The sequence below is a fragment of the Atta colombica genome, unplaced genomic scaffold (genome assembly GCF_001594045.1).
Source record: "Atta colombica isolate Treedump-2 unplaced genomic scaffold, Acol1.0 scaffold242, whole genome shotgun sequence".
NCBI lineage: Eukaryota > Metazoa > Arthropoda > Insecta > Hymenoptera > Formicidae > Atta > Atta colombica.
Window position 1 is genome coordinate 342,239 of NW_017259341.1, and position 18,569 is coordinate 360,807.

The 18,569-nt window shown below is 35.3% G+C and overlaps 1 protein-coding gene across 1 annotated transcript in view; it reads left to right on the top strand.

The window, feature by feature from the left end:
- Positions 1 to 18,569, top strand: part of LOC108688831 (division abnormally delayed protein) — a 53,588-nt gene that overhangs the window by 22,023 nt on the left and 12,996 nt on the right. The window contains exon 5 of the mRNA XM_018195295.1: positions 10,501 to 10,790. Coding sequence (XP_018050784.1) covers positions 10,501 to 10,790 — 290 coding nt within the window. The remainder of the gene's footprint in view (positions 1 to 10,500; positions 10,791 to 18,569) is intronic.

Consider the following 18,569-nt stretch of genomic DNA (forward strand, 5'->3'; position numbering starts at 1 on the left):
CGAAATTCGTTAGAAGGAAACGGAAGAGAATACCTCGTAAGCAAAAGAGACGGATGTGGTGCGGAGGTGGTGAGGGGCGCTCACCACCTCATGGCGCGCCCATTGCATTCCACGCATCCCTTCGCCGTTTGCGGACCGCTTTGAGTCGGGCCGACCGAGTGCCCAAGGATCGAATACTATCGATCGTAGTCATTTTGCGGCGCGCGGTTCCGCTCTGCTCCACTCCGCTCCACTCCGCTCCGCTCGACTTGGACCTGCTCGTGCGTTTTATTCGAGGAGGATCCGCCTCGCGGGAGTTGGACGGAGTTAGGCTCTCACTCAATCGCGCTTAGAAACATCCCTCTCTAAATTACGACCCACATAATTAGGCTTGCGAATACAATTAGTCGAGTTACTGCTTATGGTCTCTTTTACCTTGTTATTATCTTATCGTCTTAGAGATAAGTGCGCCGCAAGGTGCATATTTAAATATACGTCTTATTACAAAAGTCGGATTTCTTGTCAATTGTAAAATAAACTGATTGAAGAAACTCTGCAATATATAATGTTATATATAATGTTTATATTAGATTTGTTATATGAGAATGAATTTACGTATACACATCTTCTAATGTTGGCTTTTGTTGATGATCAGTGGTACATTACATTATGGTATACTGATTGATTAATTGGCTATTATGGATATAATTATTATATTGGCTAAATTGTGTTCGCTGGCTTAAATATTTTATATCCTATACAGCACAGAAACTTGCTGCAATATTACCATGTTATGCGATATTGTTGAAATGTTACAACGTTTACAATGTTATTACAATATTACTGAAACGTTGTTATGTTGCTGCAATATTTGTAATGCTACTTCAAGATTGGAAGTTGCTAGAATATTATTGCAAAATTGCTGCAATATTACTAGAATGATCTGTATGGAATTCTTTTGATTTACAATTTCTAACTCATTCATGTAACGTTTACGTTTATGTTAGCTCTGAGGCTTTATTTAGAGCTAATCGCACTTTCCTGGAAATCGCTGAGCGCGAGTGTACTCCGATCGAAGAGTTCTTGATTATCACTCGCTCCTTTCGCCACCCACCCCCGTGTGCCTCAGGTTCGCGAGTCCGAATAACCCGCCGTTATCTTCGATCTGCGCCGTAGACGATGGCGGTTATGACTCTTCTCTTTCTTTAATCGCGAAAGTAAGCGCGAACGATCCAACCGAACGGTGAACGCGCATTTCTGACGTCATCGCGCCACGACTAAATTGGTTGAACTTTGAGCCGCCAAATGATCATCAGATCTTCGTCGTCGTCATCGTTCGACCCATCCAACCGTGGAATCTGTCGCGTGTTCGCGTCCGAGGAATTCTTCCATCGGATAATTATATCGAATGTGATGCGGACTCGACAAGTTACATCGCAGAATAAAATTATCTCAATCTTTCATCACGTGCATATCGCATTTGTATTTCCTTCCTTTATCTGTTCATTATTTATTATGTCGGCACAACGCCGACTGTGATAAAGGAATAAACAAGGAGAACGCGCACATCTAATAACTTCCGTAACGTAAAGACGTGGAATTCGATGTGACTACCCGTTGTGTCTGGAGACCCTCTAATTAGAGTCTGGACACATCTGACGAAATAATCATTTTTGATTGATCTGCTATGTTTTAATAATTCTTAATAGAAGAGAGAGAGAGAGAGAGAGGGGGGGGGAGGGATAATAAAAAAAAAGAAAAAGAAATGTTTTTTCTCTCTCGTGTGATTTTGCTAAAATTATATAGAGATTCTGCATGCAAAATACAACTTGTTCAAATTCTTATTAGAAGATTTCTAATTGTATCATAGTGATCTCTAATAAGATCCTTTAATAAGAATCTGAATAATAAGAATCGCGTTTTGTATACAGGGATTTCTAGTTTTAATAAAATTATGCGAAAGAAAACATATATTTATTATTTGTTTCTTTTCTGTTTTATTTTTTTCTTTCTTTCTTATTTTATCTCTTTCTGTCTCAGGAATTAAAATATAGCGGATCAATCAAAAGTGGCTGTTTCGTGAAAAAGATGGTTTTGTTGAAGCATCTAAAAATTTAGCTAAATACAGATCTGAAAATAATTTTATTGAATTATTAAAATAATTATGCAGGATGCTCGAATTGATTACGAGAATGTCAAAACTTTTTATGCTTGAGTTTCCTACGTAATTATTTTGATGATGATTCAATTAAATTATTTTCAGATCTATCTCTAACTAAATTTTTAACTTGAGCAAAATCATTCTTTCCACGTGTCCAAACTTTTATTAGAGGATATCCAGTCATCTGGATGTGTACCACGCCGCGACATTGAGCGTATTCCCATAGGAGATGTCTGATGCGTCACCCAATGGAGACGCCTCTTGTCGTCGAAGAACGAAATAGGTATATTGCATTTTATATTCTTCGCACACGGTCCCCATCGTTCGTCGAGACGACGTACAGTGAGGTGCGCGCGGGCAGCCGGGTCGAGGATCCTTGGAATCGGTATTGTCTCTCCCGTAGTAGGTGGAACAGGATGCGTTATTATTCATCAGCGGTTGAACGCGATGCCCGCGTTCTCTCTCCTAACCGACGAGTATTATTAGCCAGCGTCGGTGTCACGCGTTGTCGTCGATCTTGGAAATCTCAATTTCGACCTACGGTCGAAGTCGGGGAACCCTCGAGCTTCACACGAGCGGCCAACTCGAGGTTTCTCGAAGGGAACAAAAAATTATATTTGCGAGATACTTTTTTCACGTCGGATGTTTCATATTTGAATAAATATATATTTCACTGAAAAGAGTCTGATAATAGTTATTAAATATATTATATTGGTTTATTAAATATTAAATTTTATTTAGTGTATTAATGAAATATTTATTTAGTAAATGTTACCAAATACAATAATAATAGCCAATCGTTTGATACTTTAAGAACGATTTTGCTGAAATAATTTAAAAGTTCATCTATAGATACAGATCTGAAAATGATTTTGTTAGATTATTATAATAAGATAGAATAAGTTAGATCATTAAAATAATTATGCAAACGCTTAAACATTGACAATGCTGCGGAGTTTTAATATTTTAGCAACCATTATTTTGATAGTTCAAATAAAATTATTTTCGTATGTATGTATGTATGTATAAATTATATGTATGTATATAACTATTTTCGTATGTATCTATCTAATAGCTTCAATGAAATGGTTCTCTTCGTGTGATTAAAAAAAAAAGATAATATTTAAAATAAAGTTAGCGTTTAGTTAGTTTTGGTTGAAATTATTTCATCACATTTTAATAACTATTATCTAAGCTCTCTTGATTATTATTATCAGATTTTTTTTCGTGTCTCTCTTGGGACGAAGAGAATGAGATTCTCTTAGGGTAACGATTAAATATATAAATAAATTAAAACGGATCTTCTTATGCTTTTTACAACTCGATTTTTTTTTTCAGATTTTACTACAATAATATTTAATGTTTTTGACATTAACTGCTGAATATAGAATTTGATTTGATTTTTTGAATAGCGAAATAAAATGTTATTGCAAGTTTTTGCGAAAAGTAAATATAATTGAGTAGCAATATTAAAACAATATACTGATATAAAAATAGAGTCGGCGATAATGTTATCTAATTGCACAATGGCAGTTGAGGTGTTAGAAGCAATATATGTTCGCTTTGTTAACACGGCTATCACTTTGAATGCTTCTCTTTTCGAGCGGTAATCTGTTTCCCAGTTCTTGCATTCTATTTGAATCGCATACACGCTGTATATCAATTATCCAGTTGCTATCTTTGCGAAAGGAGACCTGGTCTTTCTTATTCGATGAACGAGATCTCCGCTTCATCGTACTCGGTTTCACGGGCATGTTTGAGCCTCCATTCTTCTCATCCGCTCGTTCCTTGTTGGCCCCGTTATCAATATAATTTATCATTGACATGAATATAGACGATATTGATATCGCAATTACCACCCTCGTTGCCGAATACGCGGCAAAAGATCAATGACCTTATCCTTGTTAGTAGATATTTCCTTTCGATCAAAATATTCTCTTTTGTATCTTATCGCTATGTATTAAATTAATATCTTGCTTGAAATTAAATTAAAATTCAATTTTACATGATAATTTAAAGTTATCAGGAAACGTGTAGTGAGATAATCTATATATATATATCGAATTCTTATCGTTTTTATCTATGTACATTAAAAGATAGAAATATTAAATATTAATTTTTATATTCTTGTACATTAATTAATATAGATCAATATTTAATATATTCTAAAGTTGAATATCTATATATTTTTATTTATTAATATGAGTAAAAATATTAGATAACATCTAATGTATTACATTCATATTAGATAAAATAATAGATGTTGATATGAATTTTCTTCTTCAATTTTTCAAATTTATTTAATCGCTATATAATTGTTCCTTTTTTTACACGAAAAGAAATTTGCTAAAATATTAAAAAATTTAGCTAAATACAGATCTGAAAATAAATGTATCAAAATAATTATATAGGACACTCAAACTGATTATTAGAATATTAAAATTTTTTTACAATGGTATACGGCTTTTTGCACGTTTGAGTTTTCTATACAATCATTTTGACAACAAATTATTTTTAGATCTGTATCTACCCACATTTTTAGATACTTTAGCAAAATCCGTTCTTCCGTGTACACGTAATTTGTAATATAGATAGCACTGATATCGCTATCTTTTCAGGGTGATTTAGAAATCCAAATTTCTAGCTTCCGGCGTAGAAGCTTACAAGTAGCGAATAATGATCGCTCTTCATGCGGCTCTTTCTGAGATCGCCGCGATATATTCGGTGCGAGTCGGCCGAGCGTGATCTGGCGCGGGCGCGTTAAGCGATAACATCCTGATCTTCTAATCCGCCTCGTTTGTCCCACGAGTGAGAAACGGAACTCATTGTCGCCATTTGCCGTAGAACGGGTCAAGGGTACAGCCGGCCCTCCTTGGATAGCAAAAGTATCGCGCGTATGCGAATAATAAGGGACACGCGCGCGAAATTTCTCTCGATAAAATTCCGCGCGTGTTTCGCAGCGAAGATCTATTCTCGCTGATTGTGTCGTCCCATTCGTCCAGTTTGACTCTCTCTTTTCTTTTTTCTTTCTTCAGTTAATTTTTTTTGCAATGCACGCCTATGGGACCATTTGTATCTGCCCCTTTTGGACAAATATAATCCTTCGTTTCTCGCAATTACGTCATATCTCGGATGATGGAATTAAGTCGGTGAAGATATTGCATCATGGACGATTATAAGGAGGGTTCTTTTGGAATTCCAAACTTTCGATTTTTAACGCGTACATCTTTTTTTTATAATAACATTATATAAAATTATATTAGTTGTATATTAGTTGTTATAAAAGTATATTAGTTGTGTAAAATTATATTAATTAATTATATTAAGTGATTGTTTTGTTTGATTTTAATTTTTAGAGGACGGGAGTTTATTTAAAAATTTTATAGGTTTTCCTTAAGATTTATAATTTGTTATTTCCAGAATTGGAAAGCAACGTGTTACTTGTATTTTTTTGTCGTTTTTCAGTAATGACTGAATAACGATGTTACATTTTCTTATTTGTAACGTTAATAATAACGAATATAATAATTACTTTCATCGTTTGTATACAATTTATATGTGATGTTGTACTCTCCAAATCTGAATCAGTGGATAGTCACTAATTACCCAGTGGCATACTTGGCACTGATAATCACTAAAGTTCAACTAAAAAAGGAAGAATATTTGAGCATTAATAACTAAAATATTGATACTTGCATGTTAATTTCAATCTTTCAATATTTAATTGAATTTAAGCACTAAAACAAGGTTATTTAGATCATATGATAAAAATTAGCTAGATTAGGGATCTTACATTTAATTCAATGATTACCAGTAGCGTACTTGGCACTGATTATCAGTAAAATTCAACTAAAAAAGGAAGAATGTTTGAGCATAATTAAAATACTGATATTTGCATATTAATTTCAATCTTCTAATATTTCTCACACTACATTCACTGAATTTATGCATTAAAACAAGGTTAATTAGATCACATAATAAAGATTAGATAGGGTAGAGAGCTCACATTACTGATTACCAATGACATACTTGACATTGATATCAGATACTTGATCATTTATTATCCACTGATTCAGATTTAGAGAATGTTAAATTTATTAAAATCTTAATTGAAATAACTAACATTTAGTAAATTTGATCAAAAATTTAGTAAATTTGATCTAATAAATTTAATAAAAATTTTGAATCGTTCATTTTCCACCAAAATTCCAGTTGATTCATGAGTGAGTGATCAACACTCTAAAAAAGGAATCATCAAAATTTGGTGAAAAAGTAACAGAAATTATAATTTGTTACTTTTTAAAATCAGTAGCGAATAATAGTAATGTAATCGCGAGTAATTTTTGTGAAATTATTTTCCTAACTCTGAGTTATTTCGTTGTATCCTTTTTTTCAAAATAAGATAATGTTTCAATATTATTATAGTGGCTTTTTCGTTCTATAAAAGTTAATATATTTTTTATATTTATATTTTTATATTTTTTTTACTATATATTATGTATTTCATATTTATATTATATTTTTTTATTTTATATTCTATTTTTTAAAAACATTTTTTTCTACCATTTAATATAATTGATCTTTAAGCCATTCAACTTTACTAGAAAAGATGTAACATCTTTATCTGTTCCTCTTTCTCCGACAGGAAGCAATGAAAGAGAAGTCATTAAACCATCAAGTTAAATGATTTAAATCAGTTATATCGCAGATACGGTTAAATGCCAGTCTTATCTGCATAACTATGTTTTAGAATTACTGCCGGTTATCTTCTTTTTTCTAGAATTAATAAGAAATAAAGATTTCTCATTACGAGAAGTCTTTTTCTTACAAAAAGCCACTACTTAGTTTGATTGCATAAATCAATATAATTGATATAATCCACACTGTCAATTATATAATACTGTTAGTTCTTTTATGAAGCATAATATCGCAAGATCGCATATTTGCAAAATCACAGTGAGACAGTATTATCATTCTACTCGTTTGGAAGTCTTCTCACGGTAGATGCACAGCATTCCAAACTCGCTCCGTGTTTCGCTCGAGTAGAGAAAGGATTGAGAGAAGGAAGGATGGAGAAGTCGCGTCTCTTGGAAAGAGAAGGAAAAAGGACAGAGAAGGAGAAAAAGAAAAAAATGAAAAATCGAGAAGACGAGAGACGAGAGAGCGAGCGACGTTTGAACGCCCACGCGTGCCGTCTTAATTACGCTCGGCCGGCCGGTTTTACGATTATGCCGCCTCGAAGAGCCCGAAGAGCAACCACCGCATTGCCGGGGCCCGGGCTCCTTTTATGGGCCGCGTTAAAAGTAATTAGGACAGAAAGGCGGCGCGAGAATCTCGCGGGAGAGATGTCAATGATAATTTTAATGATTATTGTTTGAACGGCGGCGCGGCTGATAAGGTGATAAACGCTCTTGATTCGTATGTTTTGATTCTTAGTAATGATAAAACGGGTTCATTGCCTATCGTATGACCTGGTAAAAATCACAAAAGCAATCTCCCTGGGTAACTATTGCCACGATGTGAATGTAATACTTCATGTGAAATACTTAGTGAAGTTCTTGAAGCGTTGCTTATTGTGGTCTTGAGAAAACTTAAGGAACTTCAGTGTGATATAAACAAAGGAAGTACTTTCTCTTGAAGTATTAAATTTTGATTTTAATGAAATTTTATATGTATAGGCACATAGATATATGTAGAAATATGAATTGAAGTGAAAAAACAGTTTTAAGGGATGAATTTTCATTCTTTATAAATAAAGCAGTTTAGCTTTTTTTATTATATCTCAAAAACGATTTAAGAAAAGATTTAAGAAAAGATTTTGTACATAAATTTTATAATATAATAAAATTACCTTTATTAATTCAATAATATTTTTTTTTAATTTAAAAAAATATGAATTTTAATATAAAAAATATAAAAATGAAAATATGAAAATAATTAGTTTCGAAAAGTATTATCGATGTGGATAAATAAAGATAATTTTATAAAAATATGTAATTTATCAAGTTTCAAAATCAGAATTTGACATTTTCCGAAGTTCTTATTTAAAGCATTTTTGATTTTGTAAGAACTTAAAAAACTTTAGTATGATATTAAGTCAAGCAGTGAATAAATGTTGTATTGATGCATTAAAAATAATTCACTCAACTAACACATTTAGCTATTTGTAGATTTGGTCAATTCAACAAATTTTATTTGATTGAATTTAACCGTAGTCTACTTAACATTGAACAGTTTGTTAAATAGACTATGATTACATTCAATTAAATGAAATTTGTTGAATTAATCAAATCTGCAAACAATTAAATGTGTTTAGTTCGTTGAACAAATTTTTGTTCTCAGTGTGGATGAGATTAATAGTGACGTTAACAGTAGATTTCGAAAAGGTGACGTGAATATTAAAAGGAATTTACAAGTTTGTTATGTTGATTGACGAGATTAATAATTATAGGTATAATCGAAGATGATAAAAACGAAACGAATGTTATATGTTTGATACATGAGATTAGACGATGTAACTAGGAACGAAGCGATAAAAAGTACTTTTATACCAGAAAAGAATTTTAAAAATTCTCGAAATCCATTGGCTGTCCGCATATAAAACACATTTATGAAGATAATTAAAATTATGACCAATGTATTTCTTATCGCGAGTTGACTTTTAGAGAAGACATTTTCATCATTGCCTATAAAGGATAACGACGAATTTCATAAACACATAAAATTTCGAAAAATAAAAAATCTTATTTCAAACGAATTGACAAACAAAAATGAAGTAATGGAGCGGAGAGACGTGTTTTTTTTTTTACAAAATTTCCATAAAATTTTCCATAAAATCGCAATCGACGAATGGACATTTGAAACAAAAGCAGAACCGTTTTCGATTTGAGAGATAATATTTTTCTTCTTTTTATAGTAGCAGAAAACTTTCGTTCCGAGCGAAAACGCTTTTATCTTTGTGATCGAGCTGTACGATGACGCATAGAAATGTTATAAAATATTAGGATACACAATGCGAATCGATCTGTTATAAATTCTGTCTTCTTGGCGAAATGAAATCAGTAAGAATTATTCCTCGTTCGTCATAGAGTATACGATTCAATAATTTCGCCATTGCGTGATTGCGTTTGTAAACCTTTACGTGATCCATAAATAGCAATTTACAACTTAAGCCTGAAATATCGCGAGTATCTGTACGTGATCGTTGTGAATGCACCTTAGATTACCTCGGGACACGTAATACACGTACACGTGGCTGGCGTGCAGAAGAAGACGAGAAAAGTTGCGCTTTTGGCAACGCCATGTTTCGGGGATTTGGACATCTCCGACAGACATTACGCTATAAAAAGCGCCATGTTATACTATTTTCCGAGAAGTCTTGCAAAATCTCTGAGAACACCGTAAAAATATCATCATCAGCTGTCATAATGTTTCATGTGTTTCGCTGTGCTTTAAAAAATTGTGAATGCTGTAGCTCCGGAAAGAGCCCTGACCACCGGCGGTTTTGAAGCGGAGAAGAATACTCTTTGGCGACAAGATACTGCATGCGTGTGTATGCGCGTGTATGCCTTGATTAACGCGTGAACGCGCCGAAACGTGGCGTGACTCGGTCAAGTGTAAAAACTGTCAGGGCGCGTCGCCTATTAAATCGTCGAGAAATTGACGCGTCGTTCGGAACGGGAACAAGCAGTTTTGCAGGCGACACTTGCCAATGGACACGCCGTAGCTGGCAAAAGCTCTTACGGTGCTGATCTTTATGCGTGTGTCACATTTACCGTACCACTTGCAGCCAGGTGCAGCGGCATTGATATATAGAGTGTCACATTTTCGCGAGAATCGTCTCTCGTTGTATGACCTTTTTGATTTGTTCTAGTTTATTTTTCTCCTGATTAAAAATCATCTGTTATGCCATTAACATTACTTTCGTTTCTTTTTTGTACAAATCGTATGTTCGATAATTGGAAATTTCTTATTTTTTTCATTGTTTATAATTAGAAACACTATTGATATCTGATTTATTGGCAAACATGGAAAAAACGATCCTGCTGAAATATTTAAAAATTTAGCTACATGCAGATTTGAAAAGAATTTTGTTAGATTATCAAAAGAACATATAAGGAAATTCAAGCACGATGAGTAGTGCTGTAAAAAAGTTTGATATTTTAAGAAGCAGCTTGAATGTTCTACGTAATTATTTTGCTAGTTCAACAAATTTATTTTTAGATCTGTATCTAGTTAAATTTTTAACTGCATGTACAAAATCTATCGCTCTTTCCATGTAGTTCAGTTTCTTATCTTAAGAATTATTTATCTCGTTATACATTAATAATCAGCAGGATCGATGCTTTTGGCTATTTCAGGTGAGAAAGGTGTGTGGTCGTTCGGAGTTGCTATCGCCCGATAGCGAGAAAAGCCCAGTGTCCTCGGATGCAGCTGCGAAATCGTCCACGTCGTCCACTGGCGAGGTGCATACAGCTGCATCGTTGTTATCGTCTCACGCACAAGACAGCGTGCTGAACAAGTTGCATAAGCAGCTGGTTAACTTCCTGGCGAGCGTCCTCAGGTCCCGCATCTTCTATGGCACATTAGCGGACGCGATCTGCGAGGAATATCCCGACAAACACTGCTGGAACGGCGAACGTGTCGGAGAGTGAGTTGGTTCCAATAACTCATTTTTTGCCATAATTTTTTCATAAAATCAAGGTTGTCGATGTTTTTCTCTCGACATAAAAAAATCGCAAAGTGCAAGATTTATTGACACGGAGTCTTGTTAAATCAACAATATTCCATTTCTTTGACATCACGTGTATATAATAACATTGGATAAATATAAGTTCACTCTAAACGCGTTATCGGACGGGCTGTTGCCGCAACAGAAGAAAAATGGTACAACGCTCATTCGGCCGCTCCTCTCTGGTCGAATGAATGCTAGCCGGGAATAAATGGGCGCGAAGGGTTAACAAACGCACGCGATTCGCTAATCGAATCCTGCCGTCGCTCAAAATCCAAGCCGCCATGCGGAATGCGCTTTCGTGGGAACGATCGTGGCGCGAAAGAAGCAGACACGGTGAGGAGAGCGCGGGAGAATGGAACGCGAAGGTAGCTCTCTCGCACCCTTATTAATCAACCAAGCCGGGTGGCCTTGTCTTAAGATGCCCTCACACTGGCGCGGCCCATTTCTTCTTCCCACCCTACGTGGATCTTACACGCGACACCTCATTTGAACTAGAGTGATTTCCACTTAGGCTCGAGATATTAAGTGCTTCCCAGTAACGGAACACAGTCATATACTCTTGTGACACAGTAAGCCTATTCCTTTTAGAACTTCTTGCATGGTTCATTTTGTTTGTTTTCTTCTTTAGAAGAAAAAAGGAAGAAAGATAAATCGTGTAAGAACTTTAGTTAAAAAGAACACAGACTTAGTGATGCCCTGAAAAAGCAGTTTTGTTGAAGAATCTAAAAATTTAGTTAGATACAGATCTGAAAAATAATTTTGTTGGACTATCAAAACAGGTAGAACGACAAATTGATTATTAGAAAATAGAAAACACATCAAAAGATTTTGCAGCATTGTTCATCATGCTTAAGATTCCTGCAAAATTATTTTAATGATCCAACAAAATTGTTTTCAAATCCGTATGCAGCTGAATCTTTAGATTCTTTTGCGAAATTATTCTTTCAATGTACACAATGTCGATTTGTTATAGCTGAAATGTGGCTTACACTTAAATAAATACTTAAATGTTGCTTTTTCTGCTGAACGTAATCATTAACAAGAATATTCAAATAACTGTCTATCTTTTTATTGACTTTAAATTTTTTTAATAATGAATTATATTAAAGGAATACTGAATGTTTATTGAACTATAAACCAATTATTAATAAAAAATGGCGATCAGAAAAGGGAAAATAGCTAATAAGAAGACAAGACATTCTCAGATAAAAAGGATGTGCTACTCTTGTAAATCTAGGGTGCGGTCCACTTAACCCTGCAAATAGTTGGAAGCATTCTTTGATTGGTCAATTCATAAAATTTTGTCTTCTAATTGATCAAACGAAGCATTTGCAGGGTTAAGTGGATCGCACCCCTAGAACCTTAGCTTGAACGAGGTTGATCGTTCACGCGCTGAATTATACCATCTCGTGATCGATAACGTGCTATTCGATCATCTAATCGAAACGCGCGCTATCCGCCGCTTAATTAACCGTCATGAAACGGAGAGAAATCAGACCGTTATCAGAGATCCAAGAGACGAGACGAGCGCCTTTATCAACCATTGTCCACAGCTGCTGGAGATGCTGCTATTCGACCGTGAAATGAGAGTATCATTGAAGCGAGAGAGAAAACGAGTTTCGGACTCACCCTGGCGATAATATATGTATAATGGATCGCGCAGAAACTGAGGATAATCGAACAGCGAACGTCGAGCATAAGCAGAATGTCTAAATGAGATTCCGTATATTGCAATGAAGGGATGTCTGAAATGCCACGTACGCACGAAGCACGATTTGTTAATTTCATAGACTATAATAGACAGCACGCTTCCATTAGAGAGGTGAGGATAACATTAGTAAGAGAGAGCAATAATAATCAGATACTCTCTCCAACATATGTTGAACAAGGAAAGCATCTGATCAATTATTATTTTCTTTTACACGGAAAGAATGATTTTGAAGCATTAAAAAAAATTATACTAAATTAAATTAATTAAATACAGATTTAAAATAATTGGACCATCAAAATAATTATGTAGCTTGACCATGATGAGCAATGCTAAAAAATTTTTTATTCTTGCAACCAGCTTGAGCGTTCAATAAAGTAAATCTGTATATAGTTAAATTTTTAGATACTTAACAAAATTGTTCTTTCCATGTACTAATGTTGTCCTCAAATCTCCAATGGAAGTGCTGTTATGTACAAGATATAATGTAATATTTTAAAAGACAGTAGCAACTGTCCTTGTACTAACTTTATTTTGAACAAGTTGTGCGAAGTAAAGATATGTTCGCTGCAAGAGACGGCTGAGAATAAGCTATTCCAAATCGAGAGAGATCTTGTTTTGTTCGATTAGAAGAGAAATTTTAGTTAAAAAATGATCAATGATGTGACGCATTCTAATATTAAAAAATACCGATTTAATAAGGATTCTTAAAAAGAAGAGAAGAACGTGAGGATCGATACAAGATGCAAAGATCTATTTAAATACAAAAAGAAGGATTTTATTAAGGTATCTAAAAATTGAATTAGATAATTTAGCTAAGATACAGATTTGGAAATAATTTTATTAGATCCATCAAAATTATATAGGATGCTCAAGTTGATTGCCAAAATGTCAAAACTTTTTGCAGCATTGCTTAATGATTCTATATGATAATTTCGACATAAAATTATTTTCAGATCCGTATCTAGCTAAATTTTACTTTAGCTTAAAATTGTTCTCTCTGTGTAGGATTAGTAAGACCTGTTACACAATAAGATTCACAAGCCATAAGAAATTGGCCAATCATAATTGAATATGAGAAAAATAATTGATTATGACTGATTAATTTCTTACGGCCCTATTGTGTAATAGGCCTGATTATAGATCAGAAATTTGGGAGTAATTTGGGAGTCTTAGATAAAAATAAGTGTATGACTCATGAGGTAAGAATTTAAGCATATAGCAGGATCAAGGTTTATTAGGATACTTTATTAGAGTAGATTATATAATATATAGTCAGATGGATAATGAAGGTAGGCATTATTTTATAGAAATTTAATACTAGTACTAGCTAATTAATTACTTACTTTGAGTAAATATTAATAGTACTTTTAATACTAAAAATAAGTGATTAATTAACCAGTAGATACTAATATTAAATTTCTATGAAGGTTGTCTGTCGAAAAAATTATAAAATATTTCAAAGTAGAAAAACGTAACAACTCTCATCTCTATTATGTATGTAAACCTATGGTTAATGCGATGCCTGGAGCTTGCCGGCTGCGGCATACATATGTAACATTCCCGCGACAGAAAATGAAGTTTTCAGCAAAATGTTGCGCGACCTCCTACTATCTAGGCTCTTCAATTGTTCCCTTCACGCGTATCTTATTCTCTTTGTATTCCGCCCGGGTGGGTTCCGTGTAAACGTCACGCGCGAGGTACGCGGCGGAATCCTGCATGTATCCTGTAGATGCGATTTTACGGCAAGCCCGTGCTTCCTGGACTGCGGCAGCTCCCGCATCGCGAAAGCGCGGGACCACTGATAACGTATTCCCGGCAGACGCGGCCGTTAAATCTCCTGAAATCCAGGTTTACTCGAGCCGACGCTAGTTCCCGCGCGGTCACCGCTCGTATATGCACGGACGCGCACACGTGCTTACAAATATACATACACACCGTTCGCGTGCCACGGCTTCCACCGGAAGAGCTGCCTCTCCCTCTCTCTCTCTCTCTCTCTCTCGCGCGCGCGCGCTGGTTTCTCTCGGCGGTGTACGAGTATAGTATCTCATCGTGAAAATCTAAATGAGATTCGATCCGTCGAGGAAGCCGTCGAGGATTCCGCACGATTCGATCCGGTGCGGGAAGTGAAACCGCTTGGCTCCCTCGATTGAGCGCGCTCGCCAACTCCGGTAATTCGATTCTATGGCGGGGGTTGATTGAAAAGCGGGCGTCTTTCACGCAGCATTCGCGGTGGCTGGTTTTCCGAAAATAATTTATGTTACACGATAGCGAATTTAATTAATTTTGGGTATTGCGCGGGTAAATTAAATTAATTAAACGGTCGAACCTTTTCCGCTGATCTCGCCCTTTGACGCTCATCATGAATCTGGCCACCCTACTTAATTCTATTTAAAAATGGATACGATGAATTATCCATTACGATGAATCTCATGATAGGGGACATTATTTGTTTATCTAATTGACAGAATTAGGTTGTATGACATTAAAAATGAAAATATTGCTTAACTGTTTAAAATTTCGCAACCACGATCCGGAATATTTTTTATATCGAGCGATGTCGGTCTCTATAATACATATTGCAGTTAGCATCGATAATAACAGCTATAACCTCTTCGTCTAGAAGGGGAAAGAGGCGAGGAGTCTGAAAAAAGAAAGACGTGACTTCTTCAATGCCACTCTCGGACATCGGCGAAGATGACGTCGTTGGTAACGGCTTGAGGTGGAGGAGACGAAGAGTCCGTAGAATGGCGAGAGAGAGAAAGAGAGAGAGAGAGAGAGAGAGAGAGGGGGGGGGAGAGAGATCGAAGACGCTACTTGAAGGAAGAGGAAGATGACGTGTAGAAAAGATGCGACGGTGGGATAGATGACGAGAGGGATGGAGGGAGATGGCAGCGCGTAGCCTGTGGGACGCCAAGCCGCCAAAGAGTCTGGCAACGAGAGCAAACGGGCGCCGCAGCGTCGCCCGATACCTGACAGTGCGCGTGTGGGTGCGACACGTATATGTTCGTATATGTGGATAAACGTGGATAATACGTGCGCCTATGTTATGTATACGTACATATGTGTGTGCGTAATACGCGTCGGGTCCGTCGAGATGCGTCGATCACCGAACGGACGACGTAGCCAAACATCTCAGCCACGAGGTCATGATGTCGCAACATCATCTTGCGCTGCTATTTCTCGCCACTTCGCACTCACCACTTCTCTCGCTCGAGCCGATCGCTCGAACGTGTACTTCCATCTTGCGAGATTGATCCTCGTCAGTCTCGAACTCACGCGAATGTTATTCCTGTCATATCAGACTACATTCAACCATCGATCGTAATCGTCAAATCGTAGTCTGATACACTTAGGCTCGGTTGCACTAACGTTACTTTAATTTTAAGCAGAACTTAAAACTCTCTTTGTCCCCATCTCTTTTCGGTTTTAAAACGAGATAGAGAGAGTTTTAAGTTTCGCTTAAAATTGAAGTAATGTTGGTAACCAGATCTTAGAGAGATATTTGTAGTGCTTATTTAAGATGCTGATAGAACCCTTTTGATTTATAACATCTGACTCTACTTGAGATCAGTTTGAAATATAAGAATTGATTATGAATACCGGCCTTAATTACGGAGCTTCGTTAAACTATAATCACCAATCAGAGCAAAAACAGTATAATCATCAATTAGTTTGCTGTAATTTGCTGAAAAATAATCGTCAATCGCCAAATCACATAATTATGGTTTTAGACAATGTTCATGTTTAAAGATTTTTCTTTTAAACTCTTTCGTAAGAGTATAGTATTTATATTCTTTGAAACTCTCTCTCTGAGAATTTATTGGACATTCAATTATAAATCTTTATAAATATGTGATGTGAGACAATTCAATTTTCTTCAGTTACAAATTTTCTTCATCTGCAAATTTAGATTATTTTTATTAAAATATACTTGCAATTAATATTTTTTTTATACAAAGGAAAAAATTTGATGTCTTCAGCAAAATTGTTTAGCGAAGCATTTTTTAGCCGTCAAAATTTTTTTATATAACAAAAAATTTAATTGCTTTTGCGAAATACATTTTCCTGCTTTATAAATATATTTGTTTACTAATTAAACAGTTTAGTATAAACACATTTTTTAAAATACATTTTAACTAAATATTTTATCATTACAACAAATGTTTGGTTTATAGAAATACATTTTTTCTAGTATAACACTGTTTACACTGACAATGAGAAAAAAAAGTTAAAATATTCAGTGATAGTTTTTAGAAATTTTCTTCAATATTTATTGAATATAAAAAAATTTGACTATGATGACAGAATGTACGTTTCTATAAAATATATTTCATATTTTGTTATTAACTATAAAAATGAAATGATAGTTTGTTATCCATTTTAAAAACTTTTATTTCGCCGTTTTTTTAAATAAGACTTATATAGTGAAATGAACATTATATCTCACAAATTAAAGTATCTTTTTCTCAGGTTAGTGAATGCACTCAATTATAAACCTCTGTTGAAAATATGAAACAATTAAGTTTTCTTTATGTTAAATCTGTTGAATTATTCTGATTAAAATACAATTTAGTATTCATTCTTTTTTATAACTACGTTCATTTCGGTTCCTTGTAATTAATTAATGCTTTTTAATTAACATAAATTAAATGGATTTTACAAACCCAGCGTGTCGGTAATTGTGTTACAAATTTTAACTCTGAAGGGTTAAAACAAAACGAAGATTGCGCGTTACAAAAGCAGTCGTCGTAGTTTTTGTTTATTTAAAATATGAATGGTAACACAGTACTGACAGATCAGTTTTATTTACTTTCGAAATAACGTTCCACGTTGGAATATAGTTGAATGGCAGTCATCGATAATTCAATATGTCGTCGTTAATACTCGCAGTCGATGCATCCTGCTTGCTCTGAACACAGGAATGATTCCGATTAATCTCATCCGGTGACACGCACTCCGCGGTTTGATCGTCGTGATGAACCGCGGAACCTGATATCTGAATCGCGTGCTGAAACCGTATATCGTCTGTGTCCGATACGGCTTACGGAGAGGCGCTTTGCGTCGCGGTCGGTTACCGGGGCGATCACGTACCCGCTTCGAAAAGCGAGTTCCATGACGATGGCTCGAATCATCGATGACGAGTACGTATACTTATGTCGTGACGTCACGAATCCCGACACCTTCGCAATGCATAATGACGCTGCGCCGAGCACTCACGCGCATATTCATCGATTTACTGCGTCCTACCGTGTGACGAGATTACTGACAAACAAGCGAATGCCTCGGGAATAATTGGAGCGTGCGTTATGCGAATTATGGCACAAAGGACCGAATATAATATACGTTTAGAGAAAAAAAAAAAGAATCAAAACATGCCTGCAACTCGCGGTGCAACTCACTATAATTAAATTGAGAAGTGCACGAGCGAAAAATCCTGATGCGTTCTGAAAGCGGTGTGTTTAAACTTTTATTTCATTTCGTAGAATATTTGAGAAGTTAGCTGAGGTCCATTAGTTGTTAAGTCACAATTATAACCGTCAGATTAAATTACACAAAAGCTCAATTTTCTCCCTTTTTCAAAATAAAGTTTCCGTTTACACGGTTTCGCATTCACGTCGTGAGTTGTAGAACGCTACAGCTTTTTATGTTAAACGTCAACAAATGATTCAATTTTTTTAAACATAAATCTAAGAGAAATTCTAATATACATAAATCAAAGATAAATGTATAGATAACAATAGGAGACTTTATAAAAAAGAATGCAAGTACGCGCTGCGTCAACGAATCGCGCGTATCGCAGTTCGATCATTCTTTTAATTTAGCTGCAGCTTCATCGACACGCTCCGTTGACGTCGAACAGTGCGGACAATATATTAGCATATGCTTATCCGATACGCGTCGTTCGAATGGGAACGAATTGCGCAGACGATATATATGTTATAAATAATACATTCGCGACTGGATGATGCCCGCATATATATATA